Source organism: Beta vulgaris, chromosome 8 (assembly GCF_026745355.1).
Source record: "Beta vulgaris subsp. vulgaris cultivar EL10 chromosome 8, EL10.2, whole genome shotgun sequence".
Classification (NCBI taxonomy): domain Eukaryota; kingdom Viridiplantae; phylum Streptophyta; class Magnoliopsida; order Caryophyllales; family Amaranthaceae; genus Beta; species Beta vulgaris.
Genome location: NC_079209.1, coordinates 61,895,242 through 61,920,602, shown reverse-complemented (window position 1 = coordinate 61,920,602; position 25,361 = coordinate 61,895,242). Strand labels below are relative to the sequence as shown.

Sequence of the window (25,361 nt, the reverse complement as noted above, 5' to 3'; positions counted from 1 at the left end):
TCACTTTTTTTTCTAAGATTGTCATACCTTATTTTTCTTATTATTTAGGAAAGGGTTATGCTATAAATACACTATCCAAAATGAAAATAAGTTGTGAATTTATGGAAAAATTATGCATCAATCGATGTAATAAATGATTAATTAATGCATTTTTTTAGGGTTGCATATAGCTTTTTTCTTTGGAAAAATTGTGAACTAGTACCTTTTATAACACTATTTTTGTGAAATATTAGCTTTTATGTTTTGTTATGTTAACTAGTTTCTTAAAGAACTTTAATATTTTATCTTCAGTACCATTTTCCAAAATTCCGGTCAAAATGGTCAAGTTTCCGACATTGACCTTGTTATTCTCTTCAAAACTTGTGTGTGCTGCAAATGTTTGTGTTGGATTTAAATCTCCCATTCGGCGTATTAAACACCCTTTCAAGGCCATTTCTTCCCCATTTACCAATACTTTGCGCTCCATCTTCAAATTCTATTTGATCAAAGGCAATTCAGATATATGGAATCGGGTTCTAAGGTAATTCTTCTCCAATTTTACAACTTCTCCTATTTCTTTTGGTTTCAATTTTGAAAAAATTAGCGCAAATTTTTTTCACATCTTATGCAAGTATGTCTTATTCCGAGTCTGGATCTTGCTCAGTCAAACATCCTAAGAAATGTGGATGTGTCCTGGTTGTTGAAAAGAGATCATGGACCGTTAGGAGAGAATACGTGTAAGAGAGATGATGTCTTCAGTGCAAATGAAGAGAGACAAATGATTTCTTCACTGCAAAGGATGAGAGAAAGAAGGGGGGATGTGAGATAATATGTGAATGAATTTACTGATGGTGAGGATAGGTAAAAAAGAGTAGAGAAGATGAAGAGCGAAAAGGGAGGTGATGGTCGGTGGGGAAAGGAGTTAAAACTAGAGATGGAAGAGCCGCACAAATTGGAGACGAAAATCACAAGTTTTGGAGCTAAAAACAAGGTCAATGTCGAGAACTTGATCATTTTGGTCGGATTTTTGAAACATGTACCGAAAATAAAACATTAAAGTTCTTTAATAAGGTACTAATGACAAAATAAAACATACAACGTACTAGTTCATAAAATTAGTGTTAAAAAAGGTACTATTTTACAATTTCTCCTTATTATATTTTGCCGAATTATATCTGTTTGAACTTATTTGAACTTATTAGACCTTATTAGTCCTTGTCAAAACCTATCTGAACTTATATAGTTTTATTTGAACTTATTTTTTTTGATAACAAGTGAAAATAATGTGAACATAAAAAGGCCCTAATAATAATATGATTTCTAAAAAGCAATACAAATATACAATTTGAAAATAGTTTAAGAATACTTCCTACGCTCCAAAATTATTGCAACACTTGCCTTTTTTAGTAGTTTTTAATAAATACAACACTTCTATGCATAGAAACATATTGTCATATATGGGACCATGCCACGTACATTAACAATGTTTCGCTTTTCTTAATTTAACATAAAAGTCAACACAATATCCCCACTTTCAACTCTCTCTTCTAGAATTTCATGTCAAAGGCAAGTCTTGTAGTAATTTTGAAAAAGAGGAAGTATAATTTTCTATCAGACCATTTTTTTTAAAGGATAAGATAAAAAGATTGTATTTATCCCAAGGAAATACCAACAAGAAAAATTTCATAAAATTACTCCTTATAACTAACTATTGTTAAAAAAAGCACCTTTTAAAAAATTTCTTTAAAAAAACTATCTTATATAACAAATTTCTTTCAATATGATATCATATGACCGTTAATGAGGTTTAACCACCAATATTGAAGTCACCGCAAAATGGATTTCTCTGATCCCCTTTCGTTTCCCTCATCTTTCCTCGCTATCCCACCAACAACCACCCTTAAGGCCGCAATTATTTAATTATTGGTATTAAAATTGTAGTATATTGAAAGAAATTTGTTGTATAATAAATTTCAAATATTACTCCATGACTAACTTATTTACTAAATGATGATTGAAAATATTATTGGTTGTCAAATACAACCAAACAAGAAAAAAGAAAGAGGTCTCCTAAAACTACTTTGTGAAGTTTATGTGGACATCAGTCTCTCAATAATATGAATCATCCATACTCAAATTCTTATATGCCATGAGTAGGGATGGGCATGGTGTCCGTGACCCTATACAAACCTTATTGGGCCCGAACATTAATTTAAGGGGTTTGGATCCAACTTTTTCAAACCCTAAGTGTCCGAGAATGGGTCTAGGTGAAATTTTTAAGGTTCGGGTCCATCTTAATATTCTAGACCCATGTTCTACCCAGACCCTACCCTTAAACCCTAAAATTATTAAATATATAAGTTTTACCTTTTTTTTTTTTCAATAAAAACTGAATTCATAAAGACCTAGACACTGAAACACAACTCCTCATTTTGAAAACCCTATTTTAACTCAACAGCCGACTTAGAGACAGAGAAAGATAGAGGGGGGGGGGGGAGTCACCATTCATCTCCTCAGTCCTCGTCCTTACCATTATCTCCTCAGTCCTCGTCCTTGCCAGCATCTCCTCACTCCTCACCATCATCTTCACGCCACTCATCATAAAGCTCTTCACACCAGTTGCCACCACCAGCGCCACCGCTGTAAATTCACGCCATCGTTGAATTTCACGCCACCGCTGTAAATTCACGCCATCGTTGAAAGATAGAGAGGGGGGGAGTCACAATTTAAGATACTTTGTATCTTATTTGATGATCGTGAAGGTTTTATCATATTCGATGATTTAATAATTCTGTAGTTTGGATAAGAGTGTGAAATTAATTAAGTCATATTCATTTGAATTTTTTAGCATTTTTTATCTGATTCGTGAAAGTTTTTTCCTATGCAATGATTGAAGATTCGTGAGATTAATTGATTAGGTCATATTATTAGCTGAAAATCTCGAAAAAATAAAGAAATATGCTTGGACTCGTACCATAGACCCTACATGTCCGAGTCCCAGTCCAATTTTTCCAGACCCTTAGGGTCCAGGTCTGGTCTAAGGGTCCAACATGACCCGACTATTTCCCATCTCTACCCATGATGAGTCACATTGTACGTTATTATAATTTTTTTGACTGGGAGTCACATTGTTAGTTGATTGTGTTATACAAGTTACAACTGATGTCTATACAGGGTTGTTGGCAATAGGGGTGTCTAACACAACTACGATATATTTTTTTTACAATAAGGAAAAGGCGATATATCGAAATGGAACCTCACTTAGGTCCGCCCAATTTGACTTTGCTGGCAAGGTCCCTTGAGAGTGGGGATCATAATTGGGCGGGGCATGTGTGGAGGACGGTCCCTCCACATCCACACTCGCATAAAATTCTCATCCCCCCCCCCACCACCATTGTGAAGGAAAATTCCATACCCATCCCCGCCACATCAGGTAAGTATTTTAAACACACCCTCGTCTCACTACCCGCATGGGTACACGCGTTCGCTTCATATCCACGTCGTACCACTTCATACCGCAACTACCATCCCAATAATCCCAATAATTTGTCTGTTGTATAATTGCAAAATAAAACTATTAATATTATAAGTATATAAATTGGATTTTGATAATAAATATTCTAATATTTAATATATTTTTTAATAGAGAGTAGGGTATGAGATGAAGGAGGAACGGAGCGTGCGGGGATGGGGTGGGGAGGGTGGGGATGGGGCGAGGCGGATGGGGCGAGGCGGATGGGGATGTGGTGGGTATAACATAAAATCTGCACCCGTTCCATCATCCATTACGGATACGATTTTCATTCCCATCCCCGCCCCATCCCCGCCATCTAGACCGTTACCAACCCGATTTGGACGAAGATGGGGGCATTTCTCCTATTTGTCCCACCCCACTGCCATCCCTACTCGAGAATAAAGATCCACCCTCAAAATATCTCGAATGTGGTTTATTGATCTCATAATTTAAAACTAAATAACTAGAATAAGTATTTCGTGCGAAAAGTTTTTTTTACTAGTCTTTATATGCACGCTATGCGTGCGAAATCGATCGAAGGATGAATAATTACTGTTTTGCAATGTATTAAATCGATTTTTTAGTTTTATTTTTATTTTAAAACTGATAGAGTGGTAAGTGTTTTAGTTTTCTTTTCTAGTTAAGGATACATTAGTCAATAAAGATGGACACAAAAAAATATCAAGAGTTGCCATATATAGTAGAGATACAAGGATAAGAGTTAGTCATTGAGCTGACTTAATTTCCTAATTAAACACACACACACACACACACACACACACACACACACACACACACACACACACACACCACACACACACCACACCACACACACACACACAACACACACACACACACCACACACACACACACACCACAACACACACACAACCACCACACACACACACACACACACACCACACACACACACACACACACACACACACACACACACACACACACACACACACACACACGAAAACAAATAAAAATATGAGTAGAGAGAGAGAGAGATAGTAGAGATACAAATAAAAATATAAGTATATATACTAGACCACATGAAAACAAGAGATTCATTAGGCGTCTTATCGTGAGAGGCCAGAATGACCTCTCATTTTGGTATCTGGAGGTAACAAAGGAAGGGTTTGTTCTCCCCATTTCATTTTCAGTTCAATTCAATTCAGTTCAGTTGCAATCAGTTCAGTTCAATTCAGTTCAGTTGAAATCATTTCAGTTTAGTTCAGCTCCAGCTATCATTTCTTAGTTATAATATTGATTTATTTCAGTTCAATTCAGTCCAGTTCAGTTCAGTTGCAATAAGTTCAGTTCAATTCAGTTGCAATAAGTTCAGTTCAATTCAGTTGCAATCAGTTCCGTTCAGTTCAGTTGAAATCATTTTAGTTCAGTTCAGCTCCAACTATCATTTCTTAGTTATAATTTTGATTTATTTCAGTTCAATTAAGTTCAGTTCAGTTGCAATAAGTTCAGTTCAATTCAGTTGCAATCAGTTCCGTTCAGTTCAGTTGTTTTATGTCGAAGAGAACATGTCCTAAGTATAACTGATACTAAAACTCAAAGTTGATACCAAAGTAAGTATAACTAGTACCAAAGCTCAAAGTTGATGCCAAAGTTTACTTACAGCTTAGTACCAAATAAGAGTTACTTTGATATTGGTATCAATTTTATTAAACTTTGATATAAGTTGGATATCAAAGTTTACTTATATTTTGATATTGGTTTCAATTTTAATGAATTTTTATATAAGTTGTTATCAAGATAATTCTTACTTTGGTACTAGTAAGAATTACTTTAGTATTTATACCAAATTTAATGAACTTTAGCACCGACTTTATGTATTAATCATTAACCTTTTTGCCTAAAATGTCAATATTTCCTCTGTAAAATATTATTTTGACCTCAAGATGACCACAGTTTCTCGGTGAATAGCTACAGAATACAGATGAGAAAGGAATGCACAAATAAGCACAATAACCTAACATGGAAAAGGACTGGCATGCCTACAGAGATTCCTACTGAAAGTTAAAATATTTGAACCAAGACATTAAGCATGCCAACATGCCATGCAAAGGTAAGAATGGAAATCTATCCTCAGATTTTGAGAGAGAGTGAGAAAGAACTATTCCACTTTACAAGTTACAAAAGTTTGCTTTAACTGAAAAAGCTAAAGAAATTTAACCTAACTATACCTTGAAAAATGTGCCATTCTCACCGAAAAGCCTGACTGACCCAGAAACTTTAACATCATAAAACACTAATTCAAAAACAAAAAAGTCCATATATTTTTACAGAGCTGTATTCCAGGAATTCCCTATTTGTATTATACTTCCTCCTTTTCTTTGATGATCCGACCAACGAAACGTCTTGAAGCGCTAGATAAAGACCTTGTTTGATTGACAAAACAAATCATAAAAAGTGCAAATTCCTAAGAAGTAGAAGTATATGAAGTTGTTTGGTTGGCAAAATCATGGGAACGAACTTCCTCCAAAATGGAGGAAGTTACTTACCTAGGTCCCCCTAGCTAAGTAGACCCATTATCAACCAAACACAATTTTACACTTCCTAAGAATTTCAAATACATGGATAAAATAATTTCCTAGGAAGTATGACTTCCTATATACAACCAAACAAGGCCAAAAATATATCGTTCTACTTAATTACTCATATTTATACAAAATAATAGAATAATATATAATTTCAATACAAAGCATTTAATGTTTTTCAAAAGGAAAGTAAAAAACATTTAATTCCAATACAAAACATTTAAATGCATTGCAATGAAATCATACATTATTATATTATTTTATATAAATATGAGTAATTAAGATTTTTTATCTAGCTCCCCCGGGGAGTCCGTTAGCTTTTCTTTTTTAATAACAAGTTTTAACTTTTGACACTATTCACATGTGTAACTTTTACTATATTTATTGATTTATACTTAAAGAAAAAATATAGTCATGTGAAATCTTGTTACATTCGTCTCAATGTATATTTTCATAATATCAACTTTTTGTAATTTTTGCTTGTCCCAGACTTTCCGAGGGGCTCTAGGATGCCTAAGGATGTCCCCGGGTGCCTCACACTTTCCTTGCCCACTTTGGCCTTCCCTTGGCTCGCTTGACAACACCCTCGCTTTGCTCCGTAGGGCCTTCGGATGGTATCGTATTCCCCTTCTAGGGCACGATTGTGTCGTACTAATGGACTAGCACACCTTGTGGCTGAACCCTATGAGCACCGGTGGCCGGCCCCGATGGAAGCAAGTTGTAGACTATAATTCACTCCTTTTCCCGTTTTGGGGACATTTTTCAACTTCTCCGGGCCCGACGGCGTTTTTCGTCGGAGATCTTCATAGGGGCCTCGGGATGCCTAAGGATGGCTCAGGAAGCCTCAGACTTTCCTTCTTTACCCATTTTCGTCTTCCTTTGGCTCGCTTGCCACTGTCCTCGTCCTGCTCTGTAGAACCTCCAAATGGCATCATATTCCCCATCTAGGGATTAAGTGTGTCTTCCAAGGGAACACCACAACCCTTGGGTGACCTCATGAGCACCGATTCCTAGCCCCAATGGGAGCCATAAGTCGTAGACTATAATCCACGTCTTTCCCATTTTTGGGCATTTTTCGACTTTTTCGGACCCGACGACTTTTTTTCGTGTTCGACGTTTATAGAGCCTCAAGGTTCCTATGGATGGCCTCGGGTTCCTCGAACCCTCCTTCCTTGCCACTTTGGCTTTCCCATTGCTCGCTTAGCACCACCGGCCTCGTGCTGCTATGTAGGGCCTCTGAATGGCATCGTAGGAGTGTACCTTCATAGGGATCACCGCAACCCTTGGATGTACCCCATGAGTAACGGTGTGCGGCCCCCGGTGGGAGCCAGAAGTTGTGGACTATATTCCACGCTTTTTCTCGTTTTCAGGCTATTTTCCGCCTTCTTCAAGCCCGATGACTTTTTTCGTCTCAAACTTTCTTAGGATCCCTAGAGTGCCTAAGGATGGCTCCGAGTGTATCACACCTTCCTTCCTTGCCCACTTTGGCCTTCCCTTGGCTCGTTTGGCACTGCCCTCACTCTGCTCCGTAGGACATCTAGTACCGGTGCTCGGCCTCCCAAAGTCGTGGACTATAATCCACACTTTTTCTCGTTGTCAAGCCATTTTTGACTTCTCCGAATCTGACGATCTTTTTCGGCCCGGACCTTCTTGGGGGTCCCTGGCTGTTTAAGGATGGTCCCAGGTGAGTTGGACCTTCCTTCCTTGCCCATTTTGGCCTTCCCTTGACTCGATTGGCACTGCCCTCGCTCTACTTCATAAGGCCTTCGAATGGTGACATATGCCCCTTCCAAGGCACGAGTGTGCCTTCCAAGGGACTATCACATCCCTTGGGTGCACCCCATGAGCACCGGTTCCCAGCCATGAGTGCCCAGAGTCGTGGACTATAATACACCACCACAACCAATCCAATCTTCATTATGTTTATAAGCATTTTTTATATAAGCTTATTTCCGAACTTTTTGGGCCGTGTGAATTACGTGGAATGCGCTACAAGTAAAATATGTTGAATTGGTATATACAACCGACTCATATAATGAGATAAATTAATCAATCCAAAACTAATAATAAAATCTTTTTCTAAAAAAAATGTAAAAACATGTGTAAACTAATAAAAGTATCTATAAGTTGGTGAAAAGTATCAATAAACTGATAAAAAGTATCTATGAACTTATTGAAATTATTTGTAAACTGATTAAAAATATTAATAAATTGGTCAAATATGTTCATATATCGATAGATTATGTAAATAAAATTGTTAAATGATATTAATTCATAAAATGATAAATATATGACTGAACTAATAGATGCATAACTAATGATGATATAAACTGATACAAAAATGTCATAAACTAAAACTAGTCTTACGACTGAGACGTGTCTCCGCCAAACACTTTGATATCTAATATATCCGAGTTTTTCAAATTTCGGCGTAACAACGGAACCACATATATGTAACAACAGAACAAAAATAGAGCATAATTTATTATCAAAAGAGAAGAAAAAAAAAAAAAGTTAAAGATCAACAGGTACTACAACAGATATACTCTAATCTTTTTGCTCTCCAAGAGTAAGATATAATCCCTCAATGTTAACACATTTAGCTATTAGCAACGATGGTGATAGTGACCGTTCCTACCACCCCTATGCCTTCCATGAGTCTGGTGATCGTTTCTTCCATCAATTTGAGACTGTGAAGATTGAAGCACAATATGCTGGGAGAAAAGACATAATCATATAAGTAGATAATAGTAGATGCAAACGCCAGATCAGTGATACATACTGATTTTAATCACCAAGATTATTACTATACCTAACCACGAGTAGATTTTTACTTATTTTTTGCACCAAAAAGAAAATAAGTTTTACTTATTTTACGTAACTTGAGTACTCTTGACAATAATATTTATTGTGTTGTATTGAATAATGAAGGTGTTAAATTTAAGTATTTTTATAAAGAAAAAATTAATAAGAATAATCTCAACTACAGATGTTCCGCTAATATCAGTCCCAACTCTTGATTAATCCTCAATGGTTTCACTTTTGAGGTATGTTTTACAAAAATGAGTCGGGTAACTATAACATGTCAGATTAAAACAATTTTCACAAATTATTAGAATAGGCAGTCTAATTTTAACATAAAATTAGACGAATTCAAGATTAAAATTTTCTAATAAGCCCACTTCATTTCACTCTAACTCAACATTGTCCTAGTCATCCCTTTTCTTCTCCTTACTTTGTTTTCTTGATTATCGAACTACAATAGACAATTTCAAAAAATAACTCGTTAGTCTTACTGAAGGGATTAAACTAGTCACTAAACGGATTAAACTAGTCATTAAATGGGTTAGAGATTCATGAATAGATTAAACGATAACAAAATAAAATAAAGTGGTTCCTAAATAGATTAAACTAGTCATTATATTAGAAAAATAAAGGTGGCATGTTTGAACCACGCCTAATTTTAAACTAAAAGTAGTCGGTCTCTTACAAGACCAACTGAATACTTTTTTTTTTCAAATGGAAAGGGAGGAATTGGCAGAGGAGGTGGTGACAGGAGAGGGAGTTCCGACTGGACCTGAATTTTTCTTGTCCAATTCGATCGTTTTTGGACCGGTCTGCTTTATTTTCTAAAATAATATTTTTGCTTAGACTTAAACATATTTATGAATTAGATACATAAAAACTAATAATCCTAAAGAAAACACGTGTGCTCAATATTTACGAATGAAGATAACATTTTCAATTTTCTAAACTTTTAACCCATAAACTTTTTTTGGATTAAAAAACATAAATTCCAGTCTAACCGGTCCTTACTGAAAATCCAAGGTTTGAAAACGGACCGAAATCGAAAACTCGAATTCTGATTGTGGTCCGAATTCCGATCTCATTTTGCACACCCTTACCAAGTTCATAACCTGTTGGTACCAATTTTGTAAAACATAGTCCAAAGTTGGGATCGCCGAGAATTTATCAAAAGTGTGAATTGAAATGGCAAAATTCCCATATAATTGTGCTATTCTAGTCTACTTTCCTTTTCATAAAGGAGTCCCATGCTATCATAAGGAGTGCTTTCACTACAAGTTTCAATTACCCCTTGATAAGTGGAAAAAACCTTCTCTATCCTGGGGTAATCCATCCACTAGAGACATTAATAAATAGTGAAATACAACTTAACAAGTTGATTATTTTTTATTGTCTATTTTTAGTGGGTAGTCTACCCAATGGGTAAATCATAAATGTATCAATCTCCATAAGAAGCCTTATGGACTTTGAGATGCGACATTCGTACAAATTTACCTATAAACTCATGCAATAGTTAATAGAGAGGCCGGTGCAAGAAATTAACATATAGCAATATAGTATGACAATTAAATGTAAATGTATGTGCATGGACAGACTATGTATAAATATTATGTACCTTGATATGCGTCCTATTGTAAGTGTAAGTAATGTGGATCAATCCATTACTATCCTGAATGATGGCAGGGTAGGAAAATTCCAATCCTGAAGTATTTTCAAGTGTCAAAGTTTCTATCCACGAATCACCGTCATCATTGGAGACTCCAACTTTCAAAATTTCCCTAGAAGTAGTGTTGTAAACTAGCACAAGGCGGCCATCCAACAACTTCACAGCATCAATTGCTAACAGATGAATATCACTAGCTCAAGTTAAAAGACATAAAAATGAACAAAACAGGACTGCAGAAGCCAATGAATTAACATCTTTTTTTTTTTTTGGGGGGGGGGGGGGGGGGTTATTTAACAACCTGAACCAGGATTTGGAAGTTGAGTGGGCACTGCATCGCTCCAAGTACATCCACCATCTCGCGATTCAGACATGCATATTCGACCAATATCTTCATGAGATTTCATTAGAGCGCGTATATGGCCTTGTTTCGCGTGGTAGGGTACTGGTTGAACAACACTCATAGAGTGTGTTGGAACCCTTATAGGACCATATCTTGTCCATGTTTTCCCTAAATCTGGAGTCACCTGAACCATCATGGGGTAAAAGCTTCATTATGTCAAGTATTTGAAACTTCTGAAATATTTTGTGGCATACTGACATGATAAACATTCCACAATTGATTTATATGTTTATGTATGGTTGTTCATTTTTTTTGATACTATATTGTCTAACCTCCATCCAAGATGCCCAAGCATTCCAACTTTGCACAGAGGAACCACATAGCAAATCTCCATTTTTCAGTAGAAGAGGCTATATAGGAGAAATAAAATACATGTCAGAATAACAAAATAGTTACTTACTTTGACCCTCAACTTGTCATTTCTAATTTTGACACTATTCACAATGAGAAGTCTATTGAGCCATTGAGGGACGGAAGAAGTACTAATATTGTTTAGTTAGCTCTGTTCACTCAACAATAATTTTCAGATTAAGTACTTTGTATCAGATAAAGTTAAGATAAGTCAGCAAAGATAAGTTTCAATAAGTAAAATCACTTCTAATAAGTATACTGCATAACAATCCTATCGGTTAAAATCACTTCTAATAAGATATTTATTGTAACTAGTTGTTAGCCCGAACGATACCACATTATTATACATAGAGGAGAAATTAATATGAAATGGAGAAATTACTTGATTAATAAGTTAAGTTGTGTGCCGGGAGGTATACCACTTCAAATATTGCAATTAATATGACATGGACAAATTAAGCGACCATTATTTTGTTAATAATCTTCAAATTTATTAGCATAAAAATAAAATTTTGGAGATGTTTGACTATTTGAGTATTTAGAACCCTATAGAATGAAATTCATGTAAACATTACTGTTATAAGTTTCTTTAGGTTGTATGTACTGGTTTACGTGAATAGCAATACACAACAATGCAACATCATTTTACCTCTATATTGGAGAAAACTTAAAGAGGCAGATAAAGGGATTAATTCGAACCTTATCTTTGACAGGTCCTATAATGCCAGCAGGAAGTTGTTCTCGCGCCAACCAGGTCAAACCTCCATCAAATGATCGCCTCATACATCCGGTCCAACTGAAATTAGGTTCAAACATACGAACGAAAATGGTAAGCAACGGAATATTAAAAATTTGCAGACCGCTGGACTAGAATCTGGAAATGTTGTACTTGAAGACCGAGACCGGATAACCAGGAATTCTGAGCCCGACCTAAATTTGCAGATCTAATATCTATCTTTGTATGTGCACTTCTATAGTTTTGTTTTGTACATCTAAAAATTGTTTGTACATCTATATATAATCAATTTTGTATCTTGTACATTCATAAGTTATCTTGTACTACCTCTGTTACTTGCTATATTTTTTTCACATACGAATATCTTTCTACACAGTCACACTGTATTTCTTTAATTAATTGCTTACCGTGACCAACAAAATGTATCAACATTCCCTTTCATGCCTGTCATTTTCCTACCTATATTTCCAAAATATTTATCATTTTGTAATAAAGTTACAGTCCCCACTACCCCTTCCTCCCCTTCTAGATATTTGTCTCCACAATAATGCAACAAGTAATTAAAGACATAGGATTACATCCAAAAAGTATAATAAATTAACATATTCAAAAATTTGCACTCCATAAATTTGTTATCAAACATCAAATTAAAGTTTGATATTTAGCCTTTTTCATTAGGTACAAAGTTCGACTAAATACTAAATAGGGAATTGTTTGGTATCCAACAATGTATTTTTCCTGCTATGAATGACAGAAAAAATTAAGCTTATACGTACTACTATAAGCAAGAAATGATTATGAAAAGACAGAAAAATAAAATAAAACTAACGTTTGAAAGGATGGGCCGACTCTGAAAAACAAAAGCACCTGATTATGTGCTTTACATAGTACAGGACTCCATACAGTAGCAGAAGTTTCTCCGTCGATTGCAACTGGTGAGCTCCATGAACCATGCTGCTCAACAAATTTCAGTTTATATTAGTTGTACCATTGACTAAGTAGGTTTGCCAAGATCTAACTTTGACCTTTAGTTGGTTTTCCCTCCTAAGGAAATGTATAGCTTGTAAATGTTTTTTTGGTTGAATAAAAATTTCTTACTTAGAAAAAAAAAACTTTGACCTTTCATATTTTTTATTAGACAAATTATAATTTATAAACATTAAACAATTTGAGAATATATCTAGATGAATCTACAAGATCTAACATGTCTATATTTTGAATTAATTATACATATTTTCCTATGTTTCAAAAATTAAAACACTTCTCGACATGTCTTTTTATATATATTTTTTAAGCACTAATATCTGCAAATTTCCGAGAAGTAAACAAAATTATAAAAAGTTGATATTTTAAAAGCAAAATTGGCCTCAACACCTTGAACTATAGCGCGAGTACACCAAACATCCCCAAATACGACTTATAACCAGAACACTCCAAAGTACGAATATCAGTGTAGTCTATACCATAAATGAGGTTGGTGCCTAGAATTTTCACCGAATTCTCTCCCCTATCTTATTTTCTTCTTTTTTAACCTTAATTTTTTTTACTTAAACAAAAAAAGTATGTGCTTTCATTTTCTTCTTTCTCAACTGAAGACAAAGACTTTCTTCCCCAAATTCCCTCTTACTTCCCCAAATTTCCACTTTCTTCCAAAATGAAGCACAAATCTTGAAAGATTGAAATTCACATAAAAACAATGAGTGCAGCTTATCTTTAAGTTTCAAGAAGAATTCAAATACGAGTTTAGGTAATGGTAGGGTTTATGGTCAACATCGATTACCTGGTACAAACTACTTAGAAGTTCAACTATAATCAAGTAAAACGCTTCTATAGCTTCCCAATGTCTAGCACTCAACTTATAGCCGGTGAAAATTCACGAATCTCATTTATATGATACGGACGGTGTTCTGACTATAAGTTGTAGTTAGGGATGTGTGGTGTACCCACGCTATAATTCAGGGTATTGAGGTCAATTTTGCATATTTAAAAGTATATGTCGTGACTATATTATTTCTTATAGTAAAAATCCCAAAACACTCTACATAAACAATTCTAAATAAATAATAATCAGTCCATGAGCCAATGATAAGAGTTCATAATTTAATTTAATTCACCTTGAGTTGTTGAACACAAAACTAAATTTTTTTTAAAATAAAAAGGGTTTTTTGTCCCAAACTACCTTTAACTTTCATGTTTTTGCGAGAAACTACCTTATAAAAATTTTATTGTCCTAAACTACCTTACTTTTAACATTTTGTTGTTGACAACTACCTTATGCCGGTTTCCGGCGTAGACTTTTTTTTCCGATCATTTAATATCACATGCTTAGCACGTGATCTCTATAAACTTTTTTTAAAAAAATTCCCCAAACCCATTTTCCCCATTTCTTGTTCTCATTCTATCTCTCTCATCTTATATTGACCTAATTTTTTTTTTCCCGTGAAACAATTGGAATTGCAGCATCAAGCATTTACTTCACACTTGCAATCAATCCACTATAGTGTATGGTGGTTGGAGAAATTCAAGTGGCAGCAAAGACAAAACATGGGGTAAGGTATTTTTTTTTATTATTTTTACTTTTCGTTCTTCAACCTTTTTTAATTTGGTTCTTCTCTGACAAGTTAATTTCATTCCCTCAATTATCAAATTTTACCCAGAATTTTTGCCAAATTTTAATTTGGTGCTAAACATGTGATATTAAATGATCGGAAAAAAAAGTCTACCCCGGAAACCGGCATAAGGTAGCTGTCAACAACAAAATGTTAAAAGTAAGGTAGTTTAGGACAATAAAATTTTTATAAGGTAGTTTCTCGCAAAAACATGAAAGTTAAAGGTAGTTTGGGACAAAAAACCCAAATAAAAAACATACCTTGAGTCGTTGTGTATAAATCTTGACATCCGATGCTCCTTCCGTCGAGCCGCCCCAATAAGCCACCAAAAATTCATTTTTGTCAACCTACAAAAACAATTCTTAATTATTCTCTTCATTATAACAATCAAAATTCAAAGGTAATCCGCTTAAACTAACCTTGGTAGAAACATGCAAAACCATTTTAATAATTTCAGCAATAAAAAATTAATAATCACCTCAACAATGGTAGAAACGTGACAGTTGTTGAATGGACGAGATTCTTTTGGAAATGTAAACTCTTCTTTCACTATCGTCACCATGGTGTACTCCTGTCTCCTAATTTAATCTTATTTTGTCAATCTTCTTCACTTGTATCACAATATCAGACACAGACAGAGTTCGTTGTTGCTTTGAGATGGTTTTGTGGATGGAGATGATATGATCAAGTATGATATATAGACACTAGCGAGTAGCGACTACTACTATGTTTCATGTGGACCCTGGTCATTTTATATTTTACTATATTCTAGCTTTTGTATGTTTGGACTTTGAAGCATTTTTCATTTTTATCTAAAGGGTTTTTTTACGCATTTGTCTAAGAGCACTCCCTATGGGTCCCAACTACTATCTCTATCACTCTATGGTGAGGTGTTCCCCTCAAAAAAAAAAAAAAAAAAAAAAAGAAAGAAGTACTATCTCTATGGTATCTTGGGTAGGATATTATCTTGTTAAAAAATTTATCATGGCTTCCCCTTTTTGATTAAAATAAGTTAAATTATTGACTCATAGAATATCATGGTGAGAATCATTATCTAGCTTTAATTAAAGTTTAGAATAAAGATGAAAAGACATAATCCACCATGAGTTCTTTAAGAATTATTATTGTTGAGTGTTATAAGCACGTGTTTTGGATTTTATACTAGTATTTTGGTGTAGACGATGCCTCGGGTCAATTAAAATTGACAAATGTATTATTATTCATAATTTTTTTAATTGATATCATTAGCTTTTCGAAATACTCTGTCTAGTGCGAGATTAGAAAATGTATGTTATGACATGATATGTTTTTCAAAAAAAAATATAAGAAATTCGAATAAAAATAACAATTTCAATGAAATTTGGGTAAGAGAATGTTATTTAATAGAAATGTTAAAGATTCAAAAAATTTGTCTACATGTTTTTATAATTACATATAATTATAAAACTTTATTATATTTTACTTCAAAAAATTAAACATTGATATTGTAGTGGATTAGTGATAAACTCTCACATGTCATTTCAAAAGTCATGTTTCAAATCCTAATAACTAAATGGGTTTAGAATAAATATGAAAAGGCATAATCCATCCTGAGTTCTTTGAGAATTATTGTTACGATTTTTATAAGCACGTGTTTTGGCCTGGGTTAATTGCTAAACATACATCTTATATTATAGCGAAATATAAGTTAGTTGTTAGCTCGGGCAATCTCAAGTCATTGTATATAATTAGTTTTTTAATAAATATAATTAAACCACACGAGTCCATATCAATGTATACATTCAGATGATAGGTGACGATCTCCAATAATTCCACACGCGTCTTTATATATATATATATATATATATACATATATATACATATATATACATATATATACATATATATATGTATGTATATGTATATGTATGTATATGTATATGTATGTATATGTATATGTATATGTATATGTATATGTATATGTATATGTATATGTATGTATATGTATATGTATGTATATATATGTATATGTATATATATATATATATATATATATATATATATATATATATATATATATATATATATATATAATAAAAAAACAATGAAGTTGCTACTTTGTAGGTTGAATGTAACTGACTATCGGAGATTTATACACCATTGAGTAGAGGTGGGCATGGCCTGTTCACAGGCTCGGCCCGAGGGCTTGGGTAAATGGCGGGCCGGGCCCGGGCCCATGAGTGGCGGGTCGGGGATGAAATTTTCAAAATTTCTCCACGGGCCGGGCTCGTGCTTCCTTCGAGCCTGGTCCATGTTTTATGTTGGTTTTTTTTTGTATTTTTGACAGTTTTAGGCTAAAAAAAGGAAAGGAGCGTTCGACCCGCGGGCTCGTGTCGGTGCGGGCCTGAAATAAAATTTCTTGATAGTGACAGGCCCCCGGCCCACGTAGTGGACAACAGGCCGGGCCGGGCCTCGATTAGGCTCGTGCCGGCCTGGCCCATGCCCACCTCTACCACTAAAGGTGGCCATGGGCCGGGCTGGCCCGCGGGCTGCCCGAGCCCGGCCCGTTTTCGGCCGAGCCCGCTATGGGCCCGGCCCGCTGGCCATAACATGGGCCGTGGGCCTTGCACGTTTGCAGATTTTAGATTTCGGCCCGGGCCCGTGAGCCTGAATTTTTTTTTTTTTCAAAAACTGTGATTTTCGGACCAGGCCCGTGGTGAGCACGAGCCGGGCCATGGACAAGTTTCCCACAATTTCAGCCCGGCCCGGCACGGCACGAGTTTGATGGGACACGGGGCTGGCCCGACCCGTATTCCACTTCAGCCCGTGGGCCTGGCCCGTGGTCAGGCCCAGCACGGCCCGTGGCCAGCTCTATGACTACCACTGAGGCACTTATATTGTGATATAAGTTACAACACTTGTAGGGATGTACCTTGTAGCGACAGACAAGTCACATAGAAATATATGATACTCTATGTCTATGTTTACACGAAATTTGTACTCGTCTTCAATACCGGTACAATTCGAAATATCTGAGTCGATTATTTTATGACTATTACTATGGAAACTATTCCAAAATGAAATGTCAAAATAATTGTACATACATACCCATATTGGATTGTCAAGAATAAGATAATTAATTGAATCGAGCAACTCATGAGAACTCAATCTTAGCTCGTCAACGTTCGAGTCGAGCTCGAACTCAACTCGATACATAACGAGTCGGGCTGAGCTAGTCTAAACTCGATTTTAAGCTTGTGAGCTCCTTGATAAATTTTTAATCATTATATTATACTACTATATTTTAAAACTCAACTATTTTTAGAATAAATTACTAAACTGATTATATGTAAGTTACTTGAAATGACTGTTAATATTAAGATCTTTACAACTACATTAAATGCATAATGTAATAAACTAATAAAAAAACAAAGGAAATTTTATTGCGAATAATTTAAGAAAACTAATCAAGCATATCTGCCGGCGAGAAACTTAAACTTGACTCGAAATATTAAGTATTCAAGGTGAGGTAGAGAGCTTCAAGCTCGATAAGAAATAGCTCGACTCGATACCTTAACAAGTCGAGTCAAGCACAAGTCAAACACAAGTCAGTAGTGATTGATCCGCTCGATAAGCACCCTTAGTGGAATATTCGAGAGTGACATAGCTCTATGTTTGCTCGAATCTGAGTACTCGTATTAGACACGATAAAATGTTCAATCGTGTGAAAATTTTAGTGGTTTTCCAAAACAGTGTCAAATGTCCATTCAGGTGAAACATTTCACAGACGTGCATGAAATGAAAGGAATAATCACAGCTACACCAACACATTAAGTTTCCCATTCTCTTGTATGCAACAAAGATTACAATTTAGTAATTGGTACAGGTGGTATGGGTTTCACCTCACAGGTATAATCCATATTAGCTGTGGTTCTTGGAAGTTGGAAGTGGGGATTGGGTCTACATGCAGAGCTCAGAGCTGAAGTGGGTCTGGATTGGGTCTACCTACAAAAATGTTCAGTCCTTTAGGTTCTTTCTTCTTGCCATACTAAAATTTAATTTCATAAAAGAAGCAATTTGTACTTGATCTCAACAAAATACACAAATTATCTCTAATTTGGAGGTGCAAACTTTACAAGCAGCAGATACAGACAAAGGCAGCTGACTAGCTGACATCCAAACTAGCAGATGTGCATGTCTGACAAAATCTATCTTTTAACATATTGTTTTAGTAACATTCACCATTCAATTAATAAGATTAGATACCTGAGTTGTCATGCAGTGGTTGCCGCAGATATAAGGTTCACCGCATCAATTGAGTTGAAGAACAACATGCTGGATAAAACAAGAGTTACAAGACCAAGGTTTAGCTAGATACACCAACTGAAGGTCTCAAATGATCTAATATTAAGAGTACCTATTGTCCTGTAATTTGCGTGGCTCATCAATTCGAAAAACAACATAGATAGCTAGATACAAACCCTTCTTAATCTAATAAAGTACCCTTGAAGTATCAATATTGAACACAATATGTTACTATTGAAAAGTGATAATCACACTGAATACTAATAGATTCACCAAGGAATCAACACTATCCCTGATTTTTTTTAGGTTATTGTATATTTGTATTAAATCTATGGAAAATATTTGATACATCCAGCCATATACTTCCTCAGTTTCTTTTTTAATTCAACACTTTGACTTTTGCACTATTCATACACCTCACTTTGACCTTATATTTTACTAATATATAAAAATAATAATGATCAAATAAGATGTTGGATTTATTTCAATAAATAATTTCATAATATCAAGTTTTTTATAACTTTTACAGATACATGATTAGAGATACTAATGGTCAAAGTTGTGCATAGACAAGTGTGAAAGTCAAACTGTTGTACTTATTTAGAAATGGAGGTTAGTATAATACTTCTATTTTTATTTGATATAGGTAATTATAGTATATAAGAATCTTTAGAGAATACAAAAAGTATTTTTAATTACTAATCACATATACTCTTTCCATTAATTTTGATAAATGGTTGTACTATTCAATGACTTTTTCAATTATTATGCAAAGTATTTTGTAAGTTAATAAGGATATATAATAATTTTTGTAACAAATCTCAACCCGCATAATGCCACGGGTCCCAACATTGGCACTTATTTTGAAATAGAAAATCTAATCAGCAAACTAGCACAATTGTTAGGAAGAACACTGCAACAATACTAAGAGAGTATTTAGTCGCGAGAAAATATTCTCCTAGAAAGGTGGTTCATGTTTTATGTTCTTTGGTTTGTAGAAGGTGGAAAATAATTCTCTCACGGCTCACTTGGTTAGTGGTCATAAATAGTGGTAATAATAATGCCATTGGTGATAAATTTGTAAAAGAAATCTCATGACATCACCCATAGACCATAGTAATGTTATTTCATCTTAAAATATCCCTTTCTTCCTGAAAATTCATTGCCATCCATTACCACTTGATAAGGTGGTAATGGGTGGTAATGGAAATTTATAAAGAAAAACCTATGTTTTGTGATGAAGTTCCATTACCATGGCCCATGGATATTGAAATTAGAATTTCTGTACAAATTTACATTAAACAATACATTATCATTACTGTTGGAACATTTATAGGGTAATGGGTTTGAGACTCATATGGGAATGTACTAGAAGAGGAGGAGGTCTAGTATGCAAAAGATTAGAGTACATCAAGTGGCAAAATCACGTTGATAAACCAAGGGAGACAGAAGGGCCGTCGCGAGTCGCGACAGGCGTTGCGAGTCGCGACCAGCGCCTCGCGACTCGCGAGCTCCTTCGCGAGTCGCGACCTGCCTTCTGCCTTGGAACGTGAAAAGATGCCTTGACGGTTTATATCCGTTGTGATGTTATGGTCTCATTTTAATGACCTTTAAGGTCCTTGAATCACTAGATTAAAGGCCTTTGATGGGTGATTAAAATGGGGGTTATGGGATTAACTACTCTAGTCAATGAAAGGTTTATTTCTTCTTATATAAACCTTGGGATTCCTATGAGTAAAGGGTTAGAAGAAAATCAGATTTTCTATACTCTAAAAGTCTTCTTGCTTTGCTTAAGAGAAACCTTGCAACCTTCTCTTGAGTGTTCTTCACATACACTAAACACACAAGTTCTTGTTGATTCACTTAGAAGATCATCTAAGTGGATCGTTTCTCTCCATTGTATCTCATTAGTTATTTCGTGATAACCCGGTGATCCTAGAGGGGCGAAATTAAACTAATAGGAAACCGTAGTTTCCGTGCCTTGGAGTGGGATATCCGGTTCTCTCATTGATCACATCTAACAATTACTACTATTTATAACCACTAACCAAACGAGGTGTCAAGGTTTACCTTTCTAAATAAAGAAATGCTACATTTCCCACTTATTTCTTAACTTTCTCTTCTTTCATCCATCCTCTCCCTTCCATTTGTATTTTTCCTTTTCTCTTTAGCATTTCTTGTGCAGCTATTTGGATATTCCATCCATGATTCAACAAACAGAGGCTATGCATGAAAGAAAGAAATACTCTATACCTTAATTTGTGTCCTTTTGTAAGTGTAAGTGATGTGGACTGATCCATCGCTGGCCTGGATGACAGCTGGATAAGAGAACTCCATCTCTGAAGAATCCTCAAGCGTCAAAGCATCAAGCCATGAGTCACCATCGTCACACGAGACAGCAACCTTGAGTAATCCCCTAGAATCAATGTTGTAAGCAAGTACAAGACGACCATCGTTCAACTTCACCCCATCAATTCCTAGTTAATGTAAAATTTCTGGTTTGAGTAAGCGGAGAACCAATCAAATTACACGGAGAACCTAGCATTCTTAAGAGGATGATTTTTCTTTATCTGGACAGTGTGAACTTACAAGTTCAAAGGTTGACAGAAAATAGATTAAGATGCATATTACTCTCTTACAGAATGTAAGGTATACATCTTAATATACTTTCGATCAAGGGTTTTTCAACAGCTGCAAGCCTGCAAGTATAGCTATGTTACTCAGACTCACAGAGTCATTTAACCAATGGTTCACAAAAATTGATAAATTGCTGCCGAAAGACTTAAATAGACCCCTACTATGGAAATGCTTTCTTGTTGCAACCTGAATTAGGATTTGGGAGTTGAGTTGGTTGTGCATAGCTCCAGCTACGGCCGCCATCTAGAGATTCAGACATGCAAACACTGCCCACAGCGGATCTTAAGAGAACCCGTAAACTCCCATTGGCTGTCTGGTAAGGTACAGGTTGAATCACACTCAGACCCTCGCCAGGGATGTATATTGGTCCCTTTTTTTTCCAAGTTTTACCTAAATCAGATGTTACCTGGGGAAGAACGAGCACAAAAGAGGCATAATCAAGGCAAAGCTAATATGATCACTTAGCATATTAAAGTTTCTATAAGGTCTTAGAACGCCAGACCTCCACCCAAGCCCCCCAAGAGTTCCAGCTTTCTACAGAGGACCCACATATCATCTGCCCATCATCCAGCAAAATGGGCTGAACCGGGGACAAAGAAATAAGAAAATTAAGTGATTCACATTCATACTAGGTAAAGATATCGTAATGGGAACAAGAAAAAAGTGTCAGGGACGAATTCTTAAACCTTGTTTTTTATTGGTCCTAATACACCAGGAGGAAGTTGTTCTCTATCTGCCCAAGTGTAACCTCCATCAAATGAACGCTTCATACATCCAGTCCAACTGAAGTTTAATTTATCATGCAACAAGCATAAGTACAACAATCATAGTAAACATAAACACTGTCGGCTACCTTGGATGATCCCAACAAACTCAATGTACTAAGCATTCTTATCTACTACAGAAAGATGCAAGAAAAAACGTTTCCTGCCAGCAAAGTGAAAATTGCTTGTTCTAGTTTTTAACTAAAATTGGTTAGTTAGTAAGACTATCTAGCGAACAATTATTTCAGCAGCTTTATAGTCAGTTTGCTGAAGGTTTGATGCAAATATAGGATCTTAACAGCAAGACAATGTTATACAAAAGGCTGCATGAGAGAAGACACCACTCAATTTTTAGGTAAGATTACTCGAATTCACAAGGAGCATGTGAGCAGGTCTTGCATGATATAGAGGTCAGGTGAGACAATGATGGTTATTAATGGGACAAGAGTAACTTCTAGGGGTGACCTATATAAAGATGCATGCCTGTTAGTCATATACTACTATAAGGCGACTTCAGTGGGATGTCAGATGACTTAGTTTCTTAGTCCATCAGATGCAGGATTATTAAGATTAACTACATCACCATCTCATTGTATACACCAGTTTGTAACTGAGGTCTTTGGTGATGAATCCAAGGTGATGTGGTTTTAGGGTGCAAAATAGGTGGTAAGAAACTATAGATAATCTAGCATGGATTCAACTTATAAGAAGAAGAATTTATTGGAGATGGTGAAGATCTTAAGATTAATAATCTTGTATTTGCTGCTCTTGGTCTTTTTCATCAAAGTTTGTTGATGGTTCCTTCTTAAGGGTAAGTCTAAAAAGTAACAACTACTCCTGACATTTTTCGTTTTCCCTTTAGAAGTGAATAAAACGACAATGTAAAAGAGACAATCCATATAAGAAATGTAAAACTTCGGCAACACCAAACTATATATTTAGAGGCCAGAGTAATTGGCTAAGTGGAAAGATGATGGAATTTGGGAAACATGAAATAGAATACATCCTACGTTTGACGCATTTGTACGTAATAAGTCAAACTATGAAGGCAGAATTTACGATCCTATAAGCAAGAATGATATACAGCAAACATAATCAAAGGCTAACAACTACTCCTTTGACATTTTCCTTTTTACCTTAAGAAGTGACTAAAACGATAATGTAAAAGCGATAGCCCCATATAGAAACATAAAATTTCGACAACGTCTGTAAACTATATATGTAGAGGCTAAATGGAAAAAAAACAATAAGAACTTGAGGCACAGGAAATAGAAAACTTCCCAAGTTCGACGCATTTGTACGTAACAAACTCGAACTATAAAGACCTAATCTGGGGTCCTATGAGCAAGAATGATATCCAGCAAACATAATTAAAGGGGTGGAACTTACTTCTGAACGCTATGACCAACTCTATAAAACAGAAGCAACTGATTGCATGCTTTAAAAAGTACAGGATTCCACATTGGAACAGAAGGTTCTGCATCAACAACAATAGGAGAACTCCAACAACCATCCTACAACCAGATCAAAATGCTTGAAACAGTCAACAATTTTAATTCCAAACAATCTCTAAACCTTCTTTTCCTTTTTCATTTAAAGCTCGCAACTTCACACTGTAATTGCAATATTATTACCTTATATCTTTGCAACCAAATCTTAACATCAGGCGCTCCTTCCTCAGTTCCCCCAAAATAAGCAACCAGAAAATGGTCATTTTCAGCCTACAAAACTCTAATTTCAGCTACAAAGTTCTACAGCAAGATCAATTTATCAAATCATTAAACAACCTAAAGATTAGACCTCAACAATGGTGGAAGCGTGACAGTTGTTAAATGGTCGAGAATCAACAGGAAATGTGAACTCTTCTTTAAGAACTGTAAACATGGTACTTCTTCCCAGAACTTCAGCTGCTTTCCTGCTGTAACTATAAGTTAATGCATATAAAATGAGTTAATCATACTGCATTTTAATATTTGGGATAATTCACATTACAATTGAAAAAGTCCCTAAATCCTTGAAAAGGGGGGAAGGGATGCAAATAAATTACAAGAATTGATTACAGAAAAGACGCACCTGCTAAAATTTGAATGTAAATTTAGATGGGTATTGATTGAAAGAGCCTCAAAGTCTGCAAATGCAGAGAATTCAGACAACCCAGACAAGAAAACAGAAAACAAGATGTATAAAAGTAGTAATGGAAGTGATTTCACCATTTTAGGTGATATTATGCAGTAACTTCTATTTTTGTATCCATATTGGTTTAAAGCTTAAAGCTTGTTTGGTTGAAACTCAAGAAAAAGGACTTTACCATGATTATAGTTGAGTCATAATTTTATTACTAATGGTTTTTTTTCATCAATTTGAGTTATGAAACTTACTAAAAAAAACATGAGATTGTGTTTTTTAATGTTTGTATTTGGGTCATTCTATGACTCAATTCATGATGGATCATCCTATAACACAAATTATGAATGGTCATCTTATTATTTAAGTCAACCATTTGTGGACATGTGTCAGTGCGTCATAAATATTATTTTTTATAAGAAAAATTGATTCTAATAATCCAACCTTTGGGGCGTTCGCTCAAAATAATCTAACCTTTTGATTATTATTTAATAATTCAACATTTTATCTCAATCCACTCACAATACACCGTGACCTATTGAAACGGTTGATGACCAGGAGAATGGGTTAATTGCACACATGTCTTCCTCTAATTCGTTGTGATTTAATTAAATATTTTTTAAATATCCCCTCCCTCCCCTTTTCCACCCACTGCCACCAACCCCCATCCCCCCTCCCCTTCCCCACCTACTGCCACCCCCTCCCTCCCCTTGCCCACCCACTGCCACCAAACCCCCATCCTCACCCCCTTCCCTCTCTCCCTCCCCTTGCCTACCCACTGCCAACCCTTGCCCACCCACTGCCACCCCCATCATCTTCACCCCCTTCCCACTCTCCCCTCAAACCACGAGCTGTCTGTGGGCTTTACTGTTCAGCCCCACCTCCGGTCACTGCGCACTATTGGCGCATGACCACCACTACGTCTCCGCCC

At 35.5% G+C, this 25,361-nt stretch overlaps 2 protein-coding genes across 11 annotated transcripts; both read right to left on the bottom strand.

The window, feature by feature from the left end:
• Window positions 1-8,435: 8,435 nt before the first annotated feature.
• Window positions 8,436-15,388, bottom strand: LOC104902437 (hypothetical protein). Its single transcript, XM_010690224.3, has 8 exons — window positions 15,100-15,388; window positions 14,882-14,968; window positions 12,842-12,966; window positions 11,976-12,072; window positions 11,198-11,275; window positions 10,824-11,049; window positions 10,475-10,698; window positions 8,436-8,768 (listed from the first exon to the last, which is right to left on the bottom strand). Exons 1-8 carry the CDS (start codon window positions 15,181-15,183, stop codon window positions 8,661-8,663), a joined length of 1,029 nt encoding a protein of 342 aa, XP_010688526.1. The 5' UTR covers window positions 15,184-15,388; the 3' UTR covers window positions 8,436-8,660.
• LOC104902436 (hypothetical protein) lies at window positions 14,882-24,605 on the bottom strand. 10 transcript variants are annotated; one of them, XM_048634290.1, is made up of 10 exons: window positions 24,380-24,592; window positions 24,107-24,230; window positions 23,941-24,027; window positions 23,696-23,820; window positions 22,229-22,325; window positions 22,045-22,122; window positions 21,729-21,948; window positions 21,159-21,382; window positions 18,867-18,935; window positions 14,882-14,968 (listed from the first exon to the last, which is right to left on the bottom strand). In XM_048634290.1, exons 1-9 carry the CDS (start codon window positions 24,517-24,519, stop codon window positions 18,912-18,914), a joined length of 1,119 nt encoding a protein of 372 aa, XP_048490247.1. In that variant the 5' UTR covers window positions 24,520-24,592; the 3' UTR covers window positions 14,882-14,968; window positions 18,867-18,911. The 10 variants fall into 10 exon arrangements, 8 of the variants coding, with proteins under 8 accessions (XP_048490247.1, XP_048490248.1, XP_048490249.1 ...); XM_048634291.1 differs by lacking the exons at window positions 14,882-14,968; window positions 18,867-18,935 and adding an exon at window positions 18,275-18,605 and having other exon boundaries at window positions 24,380-24,434; window positions 24,517-24,605; XM_048634292.2 differs by lacking the exons at window positions 14,882-14,968; window positions 18,867-18,935 and adding an exon at window positions 18,275-18,605 and having other exon boundaries at window positions 24,107-24,224; window positions 24,380-24,434; window positions 24,517-24,599.
• Window positions 24,606-25,361: the final 756 nt, after the last annotated feature.